Below are 18,970 nucleotides of genomic sequence, written 5' to 3'. Positions count from 1 at the left end.
GCTGGGAAAGATGATAAAAGAAGACAACTGACTAGTCTTTGCACAATTGAGACAAACTAGGCAAACAGGATAGTGTCAGTGCACAGAAAACTACACAGGACTGAAGAACAATGAATTACATCTAACCTATGTTGAATGTGGTCTATCAACTGCTTCCTAAAGCTTCTGCGTTTTAACTCATCTGAAATATTACATGCTGGGCATAAAAACTTCCTTATCTCACCAGTATCTAAGAGCCAAGTACATTTTTGCCTGACACCAAAGTTAGCTGATAGTTACAGACTATTTAAAATAGTTTATGTATGTTCTGAGATTACTCAAAACTTTCAAAGCATTTTGTCAAAAATCCCACTTTCCTACCAACTGAGGGGCAGCTAGTGGCCTGGAAGTGCCACTAGCAATTCTCACCCTCTCTCAGGTATTGATGAGCTGATTTAAGTCCAAGCAGGACAGCAAAATGTGGGCCAGAGAAGGACAAAGACTACTTTGAAGAAGCACTTCATGCAAAAGTTAGCTGAATGTATTCACCCAGGACAAAGTAATAAAAATCTGGAACAACCTTCATCTCTGACTTTAAAATACCAACTTCTGGAGAAATACTATTTCACAAAAAAAGTCAAACGTAGTTCAGAGGGGGAAGAAAGAAATGACAGTGACATTCATGAATTATCCAGTTATACAACTTTGAGAATTGCCCATTTTTACACCTTTGGAAATCATCATGTTAAGTATTGTCACAAGAGATCCCCACGGCAATTTTGCTATGTAGTCATATTCAAAAACAATTAAAATCATTACCTCCAAATTCTTTTCTAGCAGGTGCAGGACTCCTACCGCCTGACAGTATTTAAGAAATGAATGCAGCAATAATGAAAAATATCAGTGCAGTAGGAGGGAAGAAAAAGAATGAGAAAGTTAAAAATCACAAGGGTCAGTTTGTTATTAACTATGTTGCCCAAATGCTTCTGAACATCCAGTTTCTCTTAGTGCTCAATTGTTCACATTGTCAGATGATCAAAATGAAGTCTACATTAAAAACTTGGACATGATAAAACACATATATACTGATGCCAAAATTAAAGCAATAGCAATGAACCAATGAATGCACAAGTTTCTTTTATTTTAAAATAGATGCTATAAAAAATGAAAATGTTGAGTAAACATTGCTGTAAAATGTCACATTTTTAAAATTGTGAAAATAAGTTTTTATAAACTTATGCATTAATAATATTTAAATGGTAAAAATGCTGTTATTGCTTTTAAATGTACCAATTACACATTTCAATTAAAAACCAGTGAGCCCAAAGTGTAATATGCAGTTTGTGTTTGCACTTTCAAGTCCATCTCACAGACTTGAAAACAAATATTCCTGAGCACCTAGAAAGGCCCCCCACATTACCTGAGGGTGGAGGTGGCCGCTGTGGAGGAGCAGGACGTGCAGGAGGAGCGATGGGCCGAGGGGGTGGAGGACGCTTTGGCTCTAGGCTCTGGGGAGGCTCCTTCTTCTGGGCACCAGGCTGGAATTCAGCTGAAGGGTATGACAGAAAGCAGTATAAAAATTAGTATCTTGGACATTCTAAACCCAACAAAGCTTTTCTAATAGCAAGGTTTTCTCACAGAGAGGACGGTCGGAACCCAGCCCTGGAAATAACGATCCGGAATTTTTTGAGAGAGGAAAGACAAGAGGAATGAACCAATGATGAAAAGAAGCAGATTTCCTAAATCAAAACTTTTGCCTCATGTGTTTTAATAAATTTATGTTTTTCATGAAATCCTGAACAATCTTACCAATTGCAGCATTCCAAATTTTGATTTTGACTCTTACCTGTGAACTAAGTTCTCTGGAAAAAATGCTACAAAGGGAATTCTCAAGGCATTTGAGCAGTTAAAATAAACTCAATAAAAAGCTGTTCTGAGCACCATCATTGCGTTCACATGTTCACTTCATAATTAAAAAAAAAGGCTGTGTTTAAACAGAAGTTTTCATATTGTGCTCCCAATTTACCAGTGTGTTGATTACAACTTGTATCTTGGAGTTGACAGGCGTAGGGATTGCCAGGGGCTGTATTCTGAGAGTATGACTGGGGTGAACCAGAATTCCACAAACACCTTACAACAGAACTTGGGTGTGGCAGTTCTTGAGGCAGTGGAGCCGTGCAATACACACCCTGGGTGGAAACAGGTGGCCCAGGAGCTTTTCCTGAGGCTCGGCTGGGTCTCACCAGGAGCGTGGGTCCATCCGACAGCGTTGGGGACTGGCAAGGGCTGGAGCGTGGGGAAGAGCTTGGCGAGGTTCCCAGCCCCGAGCTCGATGTTGGATGTAGGTGCTGAGGAAGGATTTCTTCTACTTCAGCACTGTAGTCATCTATGTCTCCTAAAGAGCAAACCCCAGAGAAGAAAAGCACATAAAAGCTGACTCTGGGCATGAAATTTTGCGTAAGAAAAGCCCAAGGTTCCAACGAATTAGCTCAGCAACCAAAGCATGATTCTTGCATCCCAAAATTACACATGAAGAATATGTATGTATTCAAACCAGTTGAAAATATTTCAAATGCTAATATATATTATAGATATATATTAAAGGTAATTATAACAGTGTGGCAATTGTTCTTAATTTAAGAAACAATTAGCTTTACAGGTTATTTCCTTGGTTTGCAATATGACAAGTTTCACTTGCTCTTCAGAAGGCTGGGCAGGGGATTTCAAGGTATTTGTTATTTGTAATACCTTCTGCTTGCTAAAGGTGGAGTGTTCCAAAAAAAGGCTCAACATGGATGTGCTTTTGAAGAGTAAATTGTCAATTTAGAATATATTTAAATGTAGACAAGAGTAAAGCAGATTGTCAAGATACTGTTGGAAATAATATTATTTCTAATCTGTTTTAGATGGGCATAAATATATTTATACATGCATTAAATTAACCACATTATTTAGGACTGTAAGCATTCCAAAGTAAGGAATGCTTTATCTCAACAAACCTTCCATGTCATAGTCTGCAGTAACCTCAGCATCTTCACAAAGCAAAGTGGAGCTTGTTGATGAAGGCAGCCCAATATTAATCTTCTCTAGATTCATTTCATCTTCCAAACTTCTGATCCAATCTGGATTTTTCAAATTGATATTTATAATCCTTCCTTGTAGCTGAATTGCCAAAAAAAGGTATGCACAAAACAGAAGTTCTTAAGAGTAGGAATATTTAAACTCGCCATTTGAAATTTAAAAACAAAAAAATAATTCCTGAAAACATCACAAATAAGGTTATAGGAATTTCTGTTACTAAACAAAAATAATTCTGATTTTCACTTCATTTTGGTAAGTAACTACATTTATGTAACTTTAACTGTTCATTACAACCATTAATTTTTTTTTGCAGAAAAACTAGCAACTCATTTCCTATGGTTCTCCTTTTCATTTAATCAGGAAGCTTCTGGTTTTTTACTCTGACAGAAACACTATTATTTATAAAGAAAAACAGACTTGCTTATAAACTACATGAATAAAGTAATTTTTAGAGGCTGGCACAGAGCAGGTCTCCATTCTGTAAACTGACATTCTACCCAGAGCCCCTTTCCTGCCAGTGACATCTCAGCAGATCCAAGGATCCATTAGTAAACATCACACATTCTAAATTTTCACAGCCACAGACTAGTGAACGTCAGAAGTTCAATTTTCACAAAGATACTGACCCCACAGAAGTCAATGCAAGCTGAAATTTTGACATTTTTCAGAGTTTGTAGTACAGAAGTGCTAAATTTTTAATAACTGCAGACTATAAAGATTTTTAACTTTAAGCTGGGTTTTCTCTTGCTATACAGAGGTTCAGTCATTTTTACATTACCTCAATACCATTCAAATTCATAACATTCAGAGCAGAGCTTCCTTCCAAAAATGTTACCCACATCTTGTCTTCCACAAACCTGCAAAGTTCATTGGAAACAATAACCAGCAAAATACCACAACACTTAATAATACAATTGCTAGCCTAGTGCAAATGCAACATTCTTCTTTTCAGTTAGTTTAAAACCGCTAACCTAATTCTAGAATACAATATTTGTCTAAAATTCTCAAAAATAAGAGTATCTGGAAAAATCGTGTCTGAAAACTGAGACACACACACACATATGTAAAATGAATTCTAAAGACATTTAAGTTGAAATTCAAATGTTAAAAATTAAACAGATCATAACTGAAAAGTTATTTCCTACCTAAGGAAATAACTTTACTCAGGAAATTGGTGGGGAACAATGTAGATGAATTTTGGACTTGCTCTAGCAAGTCCAAGTCCAGACAGAACAAGGGGGGAAATGGCTTCCCACTGCCAGAAGGTAAGATGGGATAAGATGGGATACTGGGAAGAAATTCTTTCCTGTGAGGGTGGGAAGGCCCTGGCACAGGGTGCCTAGAAAAGCTGTGGCTGCCCATGGATCCCTGGAAGTGCCCAAGGACAGGCTGGAGGCAAAATGGTCTCGTGGGAGGTGTCCCCATGGCAGCAAGTGGGACTGCATGATCCCTTTCAACCCAAACAATTCCATGATTCTATAAGCACAGATTAAAAGTAAGAAGGTTTTTTTTTTTCACCTTATAAGTATAACTTCGCCGTAGCTTGCAAATTTTTGAAGAAGATCATCAATCAAGTTATCATCAAAATAGTTTTCTTCAGCTGAAGAACTTCTGATGGAGACCATCACAGTACCATCAGGTGGTCCTTGCATTGCAATCACCTCCTTATACACTTTTTGTCTCTCTTCTGCTTCAATTTCAAATATGTCAATGTCAATCAGTGCAACAACAGGTCTTGGAAAAAACAGACCAGAAAATCCTGTCAGCAGAGTATCTGAGCAACAAAATACACAACACGAGTATTAAATCTAAAATACACTGCACGAGTATTAAATCTTAGGAAGTAATGTATAAAATTAAACTGGAACCTATGATCAGATGTTTTCAGCTCTGCTCTTCCGTAGTGCAACAGAGTGCCAGGATTCCATGTATAAGGGACATGACTGTCACTATGAAAACTTGCATTCAGAAGATCCAGGTCTTCAGCTACAATCAGCAACGAAAACAAAAGAGGAAAAATACAGTGATTATAAGGATGTGTCTTTGTAAAAAGAAAAAACATAGGAAGTAAATACAAATCGAGTGTCTTACAGAAACCCCCCTCATCAAAGTTCCTTTTCCACCCCTCAAATGTCAGTAAGTGGGATCTGATTCGTGGCCCTTTCTTCAGCCTCACTGTGTTTACTGAAGTTCTGTTACAAGCGTTCTGTGGCCTACCAAGCCAGGAACAGCTAAGCATCATTGGCACTGTGAACATCACTAAATGGATCCTCTAAGTCACTTGAAGAACATTTTAAACAACTGTAGGAAACCCTCAAACCTGATCGGTCAAATGGCCATTTCCTTCTCCTCCAGAGGATCCGATCTGTCCATGCCGGTGTGCGGCACTTTTCACTGGTGTCATAGTCATCAGAGAACAGATCATATTTGTATGTAGGGGCAAAATTTATTTTCCCTTCCAGAAACCCCCTAAAAATCTGTAAAAACAGAAGACAGAAGCAGATGGGGAACAGCTTGAAACTAAGCAGAATTCTCTATTTCAACACTGACAACCTGTATAAACACCTCAAAATAAAATAAAAAACCCTGCTATTTGTTAACATGGATTCCGCTCCACATTTTTTCTGCTGGAAACATTTGACAGTGATTAAATAGTGACCCTGACAATCAGTGAATAGAAGTATGCCAGCAGTTATATCTTTAAGCCCAGGCTTACCAACAACCTACTGTTCCTTCAATGTCATAAGCAACTGGAGGTCACCCAGACACTGATGCTGTAACACAGCATTTTAATCTGGTGCCTATTTGTCCCTGTGTCAGCAAAAGTGGGGAATTAAGGCTTACATTTTTATCTATCTGAACAGGCCAAATTTTCCCACAAATTCAGACACACGCTGGTTTGGGTTGGAAGGGACACTAAAGATCATCCAGTTCCAACCCCTTGCCACAAGCAAGGATGCTGCACACATCAGGTTGCTCAGGGTGCCATCCAAACTGGTCTTGAACACTTCCAGGAAAAAGTTGACACAAAATGCCCCCTCAAATAAATAGGTTTAAAAAAAAAAAAAAAAAAAAAAAAAAAAAAAAGTCCTTAATACATTTAATACATTCAATCTATTCAAAGTGAGCTTCTCACTCGTTAAGTGTTTAAACTGGACACAAGATAAAACCCTTTAGCTAACTCAGTCACCTCCACTCTTTTCTTGAGTTCAGCCTTCTATGGGCATCTTTCCTTCACTTCAGAAATCTGTAAAAATAGAAATCTAACTTGGATCTTACAGTCAAATCTGCATCAAGTGACAGGCTGACCTCTCTCTCTTCCTGGAAATACAATTTGAAATCCAGTCAATTTAAAAGTCAATGTCAGAAGATGAATGTCAGAATGCTAGAAGTTCCACAGCTTCTGAGACAATTAATTTGTTTGGCTTCAGTAATTATTTTCTAACCTACTTTTTATGGAGCACGTTGCTATGTAAGCACCTCTCCTGAGCAGCAGCTAAAAATGTGAACCTGCCACAGCCATAGAGCTCCCCTTGGGACACAGCTGGTACCCAGCCAGCAGCTTCTAAATCATGGAATATCACCCCAACAGTGCAATGCTACTCCTGCTCCCCAGCCAGGAGTCCTTTTCATATTCTGGCCATTTCCATAGACTTCTCCAGCTTTATAACTGCTGGAGGTCTCTCCAAAACCTCTACACGTCATGTTTTGATCCACTTTACAGACATCTGACAAACAGACAATGCTGTCTGCCCATGTGAACGTATACCTTGCTTGCTCTAGGAAACAGCTGTAAATTAAGTGAGTAAAAATATCCAGTGTTTTGCCTCCTTTCTGGTGCACAAGACACCAGCACAAATGGAAGGGAATTCTAAGCCAGCAAAAGCACTGCTTGTGATCAAAGTACTGGCAAGCAGACAGAACCAACAGTAGAGGACTGTCCCTCATTTTACCGTATCTAGCCTTCCCATGCAGAGCTGCAAAGAGAGAACAAGAAACCCTACAAATCTAAAACATGTGGCTTTCTTCAGACTTTGTTATTCTGTGTTTTCTCTGCAAATAAAAAAGCTACCATTTGGACTACTCCTTTTCCCAACAGTAACAGCATTAGACCTATTACAATTTAACTAAAGAGTAACATTAGCAAACATTATAAATATACTTTTTAAGTAGTTACATCTGACAAAAAGAAAAATATTACAATTAGAAAGCTCCATGCTGAAGATACAGACTTACAGGAGCATCATAGCAATTGCTAAAACCAGTAAAAAAAATGAAGTATTCTCAAAAGTATGGTGACATTTGAACACACCTGTCCAGAGTTTTTTTGGTTGATAAGCTGGTCTCCTGCTATGAGGGTATCCCAGTTCTGTTGTCGTATTAGGTCCTTCACCTCCTCATTGGGCAAATCTATTCGATAATTGAAGTCCCCACACCAAAAAATATAGTCATGGGAAAAGAGCATCCTTCCCTGCAAAAGAGCAGCACACATTGGAGTTAAAAGCAACTGAGTGACAAATTTACTGCTTCTAGGTTCAAAACTTCAGTTTTTAGTTGTGAAACATGTATAATTTCTGGGTGATGAAGACAACTGAAATACATCCTCATATTTATTGTCCATATGATTAGAACAACACGATCAATAGTGTGGCATTTATATATGGAACACAAGAGAAGTAACATTTCCTGTGGAGTCTCCATTTCTGAAGAAACACAAATCAAGTGAATTGGATTCTAAAATTCTTCATCCTCCTCCTGTTTTAGAAGTCTCCTCAAAGGCGACGGCTGCTGCCTGTAACAAAGGAGAACAAAACACCCCCCCCCCCCGGGACTTTGTGACACGGTCTCCTGACAGACTGCAAATCCAGAGCTTTATCATTCTGATTTAATTGAAGACTTTTCGGTTACATCTGATTCTCATCACTAGAGAGAGACATAAGGGCTTTATTAAAACAAAATAAAGTTTAAACAAAGCCCAGGTTTTAGACTGAGAACTTTTACTTCCCCCTTTGTTTTGATTTTTCCACTGCCATAAGTAAAACCAAGCAGATACACTGGCAGATTGAAACAGCAGCATTCAGGAAACTGTGGGATACAGCACTTGCTAGGAAAACTGAAACATGACAGCGGGGACATATTTAGAAAATAAAAAAACCCTGTAAAATAAGATGTAATACTCCTGCACAGTGCCACAGAAATTAACAAATTACAGTTTGATGACAAAATTTAAAACAGCTTTAAGTCTCAAGAAAGCATTTAGTTGCACAGACAACATTTTCGACTTGGTGATTTGATAATGAGAACATGGTGTTTGTTTATGATAACATGGCATAGAATCATTCCTGTGTACTGAGAACAGTGCTGTTCTGCAGTGATTTTTTTTTTCTCATAGGTGATTGTCTCCTGTGCCTACGGAAGTTCTACTGCATGTCAGGGGTCTATAAGGTCTCTTTCCTATGCAAAGTCTTTGATTCGGAATGCAAGTGAACTCATGTTTCATCATCTATATCATTGCACTGGCAAGGTCTATTCTTTCTGCAGTCTTCTATTTTAATAAACATTGTGGGAACTTGATTATCTTTGAGATCTCTAACCCAAGGAAATCTGATGTCCACAGGAAACTGGGGAAAGGGAAAAATGCATATGGAGCTTTAGGATGGCACTGCTGGAGCTCCAAGGGTTTCACTTTTCATCTGTTATGGAATTTGAACACCGTGCTTACCATCGGAAAGCCAAGTTTGCGAGAAATTTCTACAAAGTCTTCATTTCTCTCCTTGACTTGGGATTGCCCTGCAGCAAAATGACTGCACACAAAGCAAAGGCTGGAGGTATGGAACAACATCCGAATGGCCACCGCACCTTTGTTCCCAGTGGCTCCTCCCATGCCAGTCTTGACAGTATCAACAGCAACATCCCTGAAATAGTGAAACAACTATTAAACCTTCCAGGAACCTGGCACACATGGCTCCGAGTGTGACACTGGGCTGAGAGGAACACACTGTTCACCCAGCCATAGGGCTAGTTTTAAAAAGTTCCAACAGTCACTGAGCATCAACAAGATAAAACCTCAGTTTTTCAAGCTCTCTGGGTGGCCAGTGAGGCATTTAAAAACTAAGAACTTAAACAACTCTTCCACCAGGAGGTGAAACAGCTCTCTCAGAGCCCCACATGGCTCTGAGGATGTCTGGGTGTTATCCTCCAACACAAGGAAAGCTGAAGGTGACCCAAGCTGGAGCCAGCTGTCCTCACTGACCTGATAAAGGGAGCGTGCTGAGGCCTGATGAACACGAAGAGGCAGACACCCACCAGCTGCTCTGAAGCCAGCAGCACATACTTGTAGTCTCTGGAGATGGTCTTCTGCAGCTCAGCAGCCCAGAGCTTCTGATTTGTGGTGCTAGCAGTTAGATTAAAAACACCAGGTTGGAAATAAACCAAACTGAGTAGGTTTCTAGCTGGTGATTGAGCTGACTAAGCTACATCCAAGAACCTGAAGTAAACCTTGAGGCAGTAAACCAAAGCCAAGTTGGGAATGGTGCTCAAATGCCCCCCAGCAGAGACATAGGCTCTAGACTGCCATGCCATCACTGTTTCAAATTCAGCCTCTACAAATGCTGCCTCACTTTTCCCAACACCACAGATAACTTTATGAACCATGGCTATCTTTGCTGTATTTACAAGCCTAGACTAGAGGAGGAAAACCTAATAATTGTTTTAGAGAGTTCCTAGCCTAGAACTCAGTCAATATTGGAAAATAGGCGTCCACAGTCTTAGATCAAGAACATCCTTAGAGACTTAACAGATTATGGTTTTCAGAGTCAGCACCAGATGGGAATTAAAAATATCAGGCCTGGAAACAGTACTGACTACACAAAGGGTGAAATCACGGGTTGACAGGATGACACTTGGTACCCAATAGACAAAAATGTGCAAAGAAGGTTACAGTATTATAGGTTTTACGTGCTCTTCCCAATGAGTTAAACCTTCTTTATCACCAGGAAACAGGCAAAGCAGGCAGAGAAAACAATGGACAAAGGAAATATGGTCCTAGGACTACACACACATTTATCTTTGGTATCACCCACCACTGGGAAAAATGCATTTCCATAACCCAGTCTGCTACGAGTGGAAAATCCCAACTCCACAGTAATATATCCATGCAATACATGGAATGGCAGTGATAACTAACAGTATGGAAGGAAGCCTTCCTTTATACAGATCACAATCTGATACATAACGGTATACCAACAACACATGCTTTTGGAAAGATTTTCATAGGATTTGCTGTTCCCAGGAACTGAAGAACTGAAGAACACTGCAAGCACCAAAATTTTAAATAACATATTACTAGAAAAAGGTAATTTTCAGCCAAACAAGTGGATTGTGTGGATTGGCTCACCCACCTGGCGTTCACAATGTTTCCTGCATTTAATTCCACCATTTCTTCAAATCCAATGGCAAATATGTCCACAGGTTTGTTTTTGTGATCTTGAGGTAAATAGGGAAAAGGTTATTCATTGTTTCTAACTAACTTAAGAATCAAGACCTCATACCCAAACACACATATATATATATATATTCATTAAAAAAAAAAAAAAAAAAAAACAACTTCTGTCCTTGGAAAGAAATTCCTCCCTGTGAGGGTGCTGAGGCCCTGGCACAGGGTGCCCAGAGAAGCTGTGGCTGCCCCATCCCTGGAAGTGTCCAAGGCCAGGTTGGACAGAGCTTGGAGCAGCCTGGAATGGTGGAAGACATCCCTGACAATGGCAGGGGGTGGCACTGGATCTTTATGGTCTCTTCCTACACAGTTCTACTATCTACAGTGCTGTGCTTCTGTGATACCTGTCTCAATGTTTGTGTTCTACTTAGAAAAATCAGAGTTTCAAGAAAAAGCAATGACAGACCACAAATCCTACCTTGGAATTCAGGGATTCCAGCTAACTTTGGTGCATCCAGAAGCCAGTCAGTGAGGGTTTGATTTCTGAAGGCAATACTTCGAAACTGCTTCCCCCCATTGACGTTCCATGTCCCAACGCAGACTCGGATTTTTTTTGGTTTTGCATACTTATAGAAGTTCTCACACATGCTCTTCAGTACTTTTACAGATGCTGCAAAAACATTTGAAAAGACATTACTTTTATAGCAGACACTTGAGAAAACTCAGCAGTGAGATCTTTCAATGTACATGTACAAAAAAAGTTAAACTGTGAAAGCACAAAGAATGCAGCTTTCCCAGGGGAAAGTACCCTTAGAAAAGTACCCTTGTTCAGTCAGTGTCTTACCCACACACATTACTTGTGTGGGTAAGACACTGACTGAAAAACAGCAGCAATTTGGTCAGAATTATATAGAGAGATAATAAATGAGGGAAGCAATTCCCATTTTTTCTTTTATCTCATCCATGACTTTCTAGGGAAACCATCATTTTTTGTACATATCAACAAGGTTATCTGCCTGACTTTCACAGATTAAATTAATGAAATCCCCTCTCTGTTACAGAACGTACATGCAGATATATTCATTTCTGGAAGTATAAAAGTTGCTGATACAGTGCAAGTACTAAAATAGAGAAGGTACATTATTTCTTTGTATCAGAGTATATCTATTTAAGCCACAAATATTAATTATTTTTAGATCAGGTGAATTCCTAAAGAGCTGCTTTAGCGAGAACAGTAGGCTACGATTCAAAATAATTAAACTTATTTCTGTGTCCCATCAGCCTTTCCCTGTGCCTTGTTTTTATCTGCCAGATGAAGAGAGAGGAATGACCCATATGTAAAGGACATTGTGAGAAACACAGAGAGAAAAAAACTAATTCAATGCTCAGGTACTTTACCTAAGTTATATTATTTTACCTATTTTGAATGTGCTCATGGTTATCAGACTCCAAAAGAACAATATAAACAATATTAGGTGGAATTCTTCCTTCATTTGCTGCTGTCTTGAAAAATGGTCAGTTAATGGGAACACTACTTCCATTTAAATTCCCCAAGCAAGATGATTAGTTAGCTGCTGCTGTCTTTTCAATTATTCTTGGCTACCAGGTTAAAAAAAAAAATCAGGTACTCTCTATCCCTTTTGGGTTTGGAAAAAACTGGAAGCAAGTGAAGAAAATATATTGTTTGTTGGCTGCGAATGCTTTCCCTGCTGAACAAATCACACATCCATAAATGGGCCAACCACATAGGAAAGACAATGAATGAACAGGTTGGTGTCTCCTTGGGGTGCTCCAAGCAGATCATGCTTAGGATCATACTCTCTTCATCAAAACCCAGGGAAATGAAGTCTAGAAAACAGCAAAGAGTCAACAGGATGCTTGAGCCATCCAGGCAAGAGCCAAATACGGGGTCTGCTTCTGACCCACACTCCAGCTGACCCCAGCCAGGAAGTCCAGCACATGCCCAAAAGGCCACGGAGGGTGGAGGACAGGAGCCACCTCACAGCACCTAGCCTCTGAAGGAAAACAATCACAGGAAGGCTGTAGACACAATACATCCAAGAATCCAAATCATCCGAAGGGCTGGCTAAAGCCCAGGAGCCCAGGCCAGCACCGCAGGCAGCTGTGCAGGCGTGCAGGAATGAGCATCCGCAGCACTCTGAGCGAGTTTAAGATCAGTGCACATTTCTCATCTGGGGTTCCATCTTTTTCTTTTGAAAACTTACTTGATTTCAGCTTCATTTTAGTTACTCCAAATCATTCAGCTGCTATTGAGCACCTTTAAAGAAAAGCTTCAAAATTTCATTCTTGCCTATTTAACTCCTGATGTTGTTATGAGACCCTAATGTGAAAAGCCTTACCAGGTTAGACTCTTAACTTTAAAAGTAAACTGACAACAAGCTTATTACAAAAAAAAAAATTCTATCTTTAAACTAGCAGTCTTTCTAAATTGTAGAATGACTCTTTTTATAAATTTGAATAATTAAAAATAAAGATTTCTACTGCTTTCCAAAATACTGAGTGGACCAAGTGCTTTTCAGAGCACCTGAGACTATGATTTTCCTACATATTTCTAGTTATTTATCTTTTCAGCAAAATTGTGCCTCACTCTACAACATCAGAACTCTAATCTGTTCCTTTTTCTGTTATTTGCAGAAAAAAAACTTTGACTGCTGCTCTTACAAGCCAAGCAGAAATTTGGAAATCATTTCCACAAAGGGAGTGTTAATTTAAAATTCTGTTTGGAATATTCTGTGCAACTGATGGAATTGCTGGAACTTGATGGAACTACTTTACTGAAACATCCAAATTTCTGTAGGAATATTTCAATACATGCAATTTGTACCCAGCTGAAACCCTGAAATGCCAAAAAATAGTTGATTTATAACTCTTAAAAAAATAGGCATTCTAATAAATAACAAAAATTAGACATAAATAATGCCCACAGTAATTGATAAATATATAAAAAATAATTGGCTCTTCTTCACAGTTATAAGATAGAAGGTGATACCATCAGTGAGTGTCCAGTCATTCCCATAAGCACTTGGTTACACTGACAAAATGCCAGTGTATCTCTTAATATCAGACATACATTACTTGTGACTCAGATTTCATTCTTTTGATACTCACTAAGAGTTAAGTAGGTAGAGTAAAACACATATAGGAAAAGCAAAATTGGCAAATGAAAAGCCCATTTAAATTTGCTCAACACACAGTAAAATCTGAATAAAAGAGCATTAGGAATATTTTATTTTAAATAATGGTTTCTCGGAACAAGAACACGAAGTGCTGCACAGCTGAGAAGTTTCCTGCATGACCACAAGCATGTAGAACCTTCTAGCAGCAAATAAGAAGAAATTACAAATTGTACTGAAGAATTTCACCTCTTATCCTAAACAAAGCAAAAGTACTGAAGCCTCCAAATCAGATAGAAAGGAATATTCTTTTGCAGCCAGAGAATGTGCAAAAAATAAACCCCTACAAATTGGTTACCTCACTTCCTAACTCACACCCAAGCTCAAATGCAACATTTTTCACCTCTTATATTCTCACTTTTATTGGATTAAAGGATGTTAGGGCACAGGAATGGCAGACTCAAACACCACCAGGAAAATGTGAGCCCATAGCCAAATATGACATAAACAGACACAAGAAAAGTCAGAGAACGACAACAGCTGGTCAGGTATCTACAGTTTATTTTACTGTACTATACTATACCTGATTGTAATGATTGCTCTGAAACTACGGATGCAGTAAGAGGGAAACAAGAAAAGATTAGTCAAATAAGGTATTGCTTTTTAGGATTTTCCAGCAACGTGTGAGAAAACATGCTGTTAATATACAATTTATTACACATAACCATTGCATCAGTTAAAGCATATGTTTATGTTTTGTGCTGCAAAATCTACCAAGCCTCACAATAGGATTAGCAAATTCTCTTTTCCTCCTTTATTAATAATGGATTCACACATGTTGAAGTACCCCACTGGTTAACTTGCTATCTAGCATAGAATGCAGAGAGATTGCAGGGAAGAGGGATTAATGCTCCTCGGCTGTCAGGAGCTACAAATATGGAAAGACTAGCTTGCATCCCCAGAAGAAGAGAGAGGAAATGAAAACAAATTTTAACTAATTTTGAGGTGAGGCCGATTTACCAGGTTTCAGATTTAAGAAAAAAACACAATAACATGAAACCTTGTGCTCAACAAATGGGACAAAACCACTCCCTCGGCCTCCACATTGGATGAAGATGTGGACCCTTGACATGAAGACTACAACTGGGCAACTATTTTCTTCTTGAGCCAGAGATTTGCACTGGAGCTTTGACATATTTTTCCTCATTCTAGGCTAAGATGTGTTTGGGAGAAGGAAAAAAAAAATGAAAAGGTTATATTTAAGAATGTTTCCCTAAAAGTTACAGTAACCCAGAACATTATTACCTGGGATCTTAAAAAGAAGACTCAAATTTAAGTTCCTTCTTTGCCCAAATATGAGCTCCTGTAGTTTTGATGTCCCAGGAGAGGACTGAACACAGCCCTGTGACTGACCCACTATTTTCTCACCCACCAGACTTGCAGAAGATGGGATTGGCTGCAGTTCTGGGGACCACAGAGGCTACACCTCTTTGGGGATGCAGGATGCTGGTTCAGCACCCTGTTCTCATGAGGGGAACCATGTTTCTGGTACAAAACCCCCGAGACTCACATGGCTGCTCTGCACAAGCAGAGTTTCTTATTGAAATCTCTCTGGTTTTGATGTAGAACTTCACCCAAAAATCATAAAGCAATTTCTGCAGCATGTTAGTTTAGCACTATTAGTAAAGCAGAACTAAATTCCATTTTTTAATAAGCCAAGAGAACATAAAATAGCATTTATACTTCCCAACAGTGCTTTGAAAACAAACTTGATACAGCTTTCTTACACCAAATAGTTATCAGAGATTAAAATCCTAAAAGACACATACCGCGTAAACTGCTGGTGGTTAAGAGAGCCCGTGCTTTATCTGCTAAATCACTATTTAGGGTATTTCCCAATAACAAAACATCAATGGCCTCCTGCTTGGAGCTATCAAAAAAGTTATTTTGGATCGTTCTGGTCACAGAACGAGCACCATCCTTCAGCTTTCCAGCCTGTTAGGGAGGAACACGTATAGAATATTTTATGTCGGACACTGCTCACAATACATTGGCAATATTCAGTAGATACATGTAAACTGCATAAATAATTTCAAGGGCTAAGGCAATTTTCTTCTTTAAGTATTAAATCAAGTCGTCCGAGCCTACTGTGCTACATGTGCTTTCCCCCCACCCCCAGATGCTAAACAACACAGTAATACCTACAAGGCATATTTAACAAGCACAAAATAAAATTAAATACTGCAGAGAGGGGATTTTTTTTTTTCCTAAACCCTAGGTCTTTAAAAATTAATTTGATATAGTGCCATGTTTAGACCATGACAGGGATTTTGGGCTTTTCCCCAAATAGTGAGAGATGAGCAAGCACTCAAGTCCAAATGCCATCACACACAAATGTACATGTTTATGCACTTAGGAGTTCAGAATTCACATTCTGGAATATCCATCTTAAAAGCAGAGAGAGCTTCAACTTAAGACCACCCTTAATAATTGAAATAACATGCAAGTCTCATGCAGCATCCCAGAAGGAACACAGACACTAATCCATGACTACAGACACACCCAGACACCATCTTTGCACGCTCCGGCCTGACTGAACTGCAGTCCAGAGGAACAGTGACCAACTGGGCTAAACAAGGGTCTCCAGAAAAATGTGCTGCTGATGCAGATGTACCTGAGGGACACACACACCTGAAGGATAATGTAGAAAACATATAATGCAGTCTTGTACTCCATTCCAAACCTGGCAGTGTTGACTTGGGCACACAAAAACAACTGTTGTTGCATGTGCTTTGCCTGTGAGGTGTGTGTGAACACACACTGCTGCAGGTACATGAAAAACAGACTGTGATCCATCTGGGATGCTGCAAGGGATTGTGTTATTATAAAAAAATATTCCCATGTTTACAGCTTGCATTGTCCATGAAAGCCTCTTAAACGCATATGAAAATAAGGCAAAAGCTTAACAAAACTACCCTAGGATTTAGTTCTGGAAATTGTACTGGTCAGCAAGACAGAAGCTACTCTTTTGGCAAGGCTTTGGCAGACAATGTGGATGAGCTGTAGGGACCACTCTATTGCAATAGGATTTTGATAGGATGCACTCCCTTCATAGCAGACAACGCACAACTGGTGATCCAAAAAGCCACACTCACCATTCACATATCAGGCAATTAATTGAAAGGAACCCCGAGAAAGCAAAAGAAAGAGCAGGTAAGGAGTTAGATGCAACGAGTATTACAATATTTTAAAAAGAACTGGTTTTCAGTATAGAAAGGTATATTAACACACTTAAGGTTAAAAGAATTTTCTCTTATATGAAATTTCTGTATTTTTACTTCTAGGTATTCTTGGGCTTTGAAAAATCCAACTGACAAGTAGAAAATGGAACAATTTCAGGCATCAAACTTTTCATTTGAGAAATGAGAATGCAACTTAAAAACTACATTTTAAAATATATACTCAGAGTACTCAAAAACATACTGAGTCAGGTTTAATTGAAACAAGAGCAAGTATTGTATGGTTTTGCAAACCATACAGATCCTCTTTGAATAGACTGGACTGGTGTCAGAGATGTTTGATTTGATTTATGAGATGTGGTACTAATTAGGAATTGTCCCAGGGCAGGGATCCAGAATTATGCCAAAGACAGCAGAGTAACTGTACTGTCGTGGTTTAATAAACCAGGACATCAGCTCTGTGTTTTAAACATTAAAAATGGAAATGTATACATTAAATGCATTTTTTTAAGTTAAAAAAAATAGTCAAATGAACTAGATTAAGTAGATGTTTATTAATTTAGGAAAAGGAACAAAGAAGGATGAATGGCAAAGTCAAGACAAGGGGAGGCACTCCATAAAATACTTACTGCAGTTTTCCTGGCAGTCTAAGTGACATTTTTGTAAGAAAATAAAACTAAATATCTTGATCCAAATTCCATTTCATAATAAAATACAAAAAATTCCCAAATGAAGAAGTCTTGTGTCCACCAGTCAAGGGGCAAAACAAGCAACAAGTTGATTTGATTCTTTTGTTTTTATGTATTTTGCTGTGACACCTCCTGCATGAGCAGAGAAGGACCCTGGCACAGGATGAATGAACAAATGATGGAAAATCCAAAACACCTGGCTATGGGTAAGTAGGCTAGAACATGGAATGAGAAGCAGCACATTCTTTAGCAGAAAAAACAGTGTGAAAAGACATTCTTGAAGGAACTAAGGGCAAAAATTGCTACAGGTCAACATTTGTCTTGACAGGTATCACCTGGCGAGGGACAGGATTAGGGAAACAAAAAAGCAACATTGTGAGAAAAAAACCCAAAAGGCAGCATTAGCAAATAGGAGCAACTCAGGCATCAACTCAGACAAAACAAGCTGAAGAGAAACTTTACACTGCCATGGAGCATGAAACTGTTCCTACAGTGTTAAAAAGCAAGGTAGAAACAAAATTTGCGTTTTTTTCAGTGACTGCAAAATGAAAAAGAAAAAGCTGAACAAACATGCAAACAAAACCCACCAGGCTACAACTAAATTAGTATTAACACTATAAAACATTAAAAACATGAACAACACCCCATCAAACACACTTGAAAAGGAGATACAGTGAATGGAACTGAAATAATAGCAGGAGAGGTACAGAGAGCAAAGTAAAAATAGTCAAAGAAACTAAAGCTGATTTGAGTATATATTTTTCTGAACTATGTTCTAAGGAAATTGAAGATTTCAGACTTATCTGTTCATACAGAATAGTGTTATGTGGGAGGCAGGAGCATGGCTAGGAAGGAATGTAGAGGAACATGGCCTAGTTCTCCACAGAACCAACCATTTCAAGTTAATTTTTCTGGTTGGTTGGGTTTTGTTTGGGATTGTTTTAGAATGACAAAGAGCATGTTTTTTTAAAGAGAAAATCTCATCATTGCTATATTAATGGCAGAATTTATTAAAACCCATACTGAACACGGCTAAAGCATTTGAGAAGATGTACTTTACCTTTGCTTTTCCTTCAAGGGCTCCAGTTCCAGCATATATTTTACTAACAGAATCACCATTCACAGACCACATGGATCGGAAAACTTCCTGAAAGCGAGTAACTAATTGAGGTTTCTCAGCTAATCCTAACACCTCCAGCTGTTTTGTTAGCATCTGTAACAGGGGAAGACAACATTAGCAAAAAACCCCAACAAACCAAACCAGAAACAAACAAACAAAAAAAACCCCAAACACATTAAATATTTCTCAAAAGGCACATGGTACTTTTCAGCATATATGCATAAAAGCCCACAAATCTTGGGTTTATATGTATCATTCTGAGCAAACTGTCAGCATAACATGCTTGAAAGGCT

At 38.7% G+C, this 18,970-nt stretch overlaps 1 protein-coding gene across 20 annotated transcripts in view; it reads right to left on the bottom strand.

The window, feature by feature from the left end:
• SYNJ1 (synaptojanin 1) overlaps positions 1-18,970 on the bottom strand; it is a 50,047-nt gene that overhangs the window by 12,560 nt on the left and 18,517 nt on the right. For 5 of the 20 annotated variants that reach the window (XM_030264771.4, XM_030264830.4, XM_030264801.4 and 2 more), the window contains exons 11-26: positions 18,618-18,770; positions 15,459-15,624; positions 14,213-14,236; positions 10,974-11,165; positions 10,461-10,545; positions 9,314-9,454; positions 8,783-8,975; positions 7,373-7,531; positions 5,381-5,537; positions 4,929-5,046; positions 4,579-4,794; positions 3,839-3,917; positions 2,979-3,141; positions 2,168-2,374; positions 1,400-1,528; positions 799-837 (exon numbers count right to left, since the gene is read on the bottom strand). In XM_030264771.4, the coding sequence (XP_030120631.2) occupies positions 799-837; positions 1,400-1,528; positions 2,168-2,374; positions 2,979-3,141; positions 3,839-3,917; positions 4,579-4,794; positions 4,929-5,046; positions 5,381-5,537; positions 7,373-7,531; positions 8,783-8,975; positions 9,314-9,454; positions 10,461-10,545; positions 10,974-11,165; positions 14,213-14,236; positions 15,459-15,624; positions 18,618-18,770 (2,221 nt within the window). The other 15 variants (XM_072924638.1, XM_030264794.4, XM_030264811.4 and 12 more) reach the window with 7 other exon arrangements.

The sequence above is a fragment of the Taeniopygia guttata genome, chromosome 1 (assembly GCF_048771995.1).
Source record: "Taeniopygia guttata chromosome 1, bTaeGut7.mat, whole genome shotgun sequence".
NCBI classification, from domain to species: domain Eukaryota; kingdom Metazoa; phylum Chordata; class Aves; order Passeriformes; family Estrildidae; genus Taeniopygia; species Taeniopygia guttata.
The sequence above is the reverse complement of the archived record's forward strand: the minus strand, read 5'-3'. Positions and strand labels throughout refer to the sequence as shown.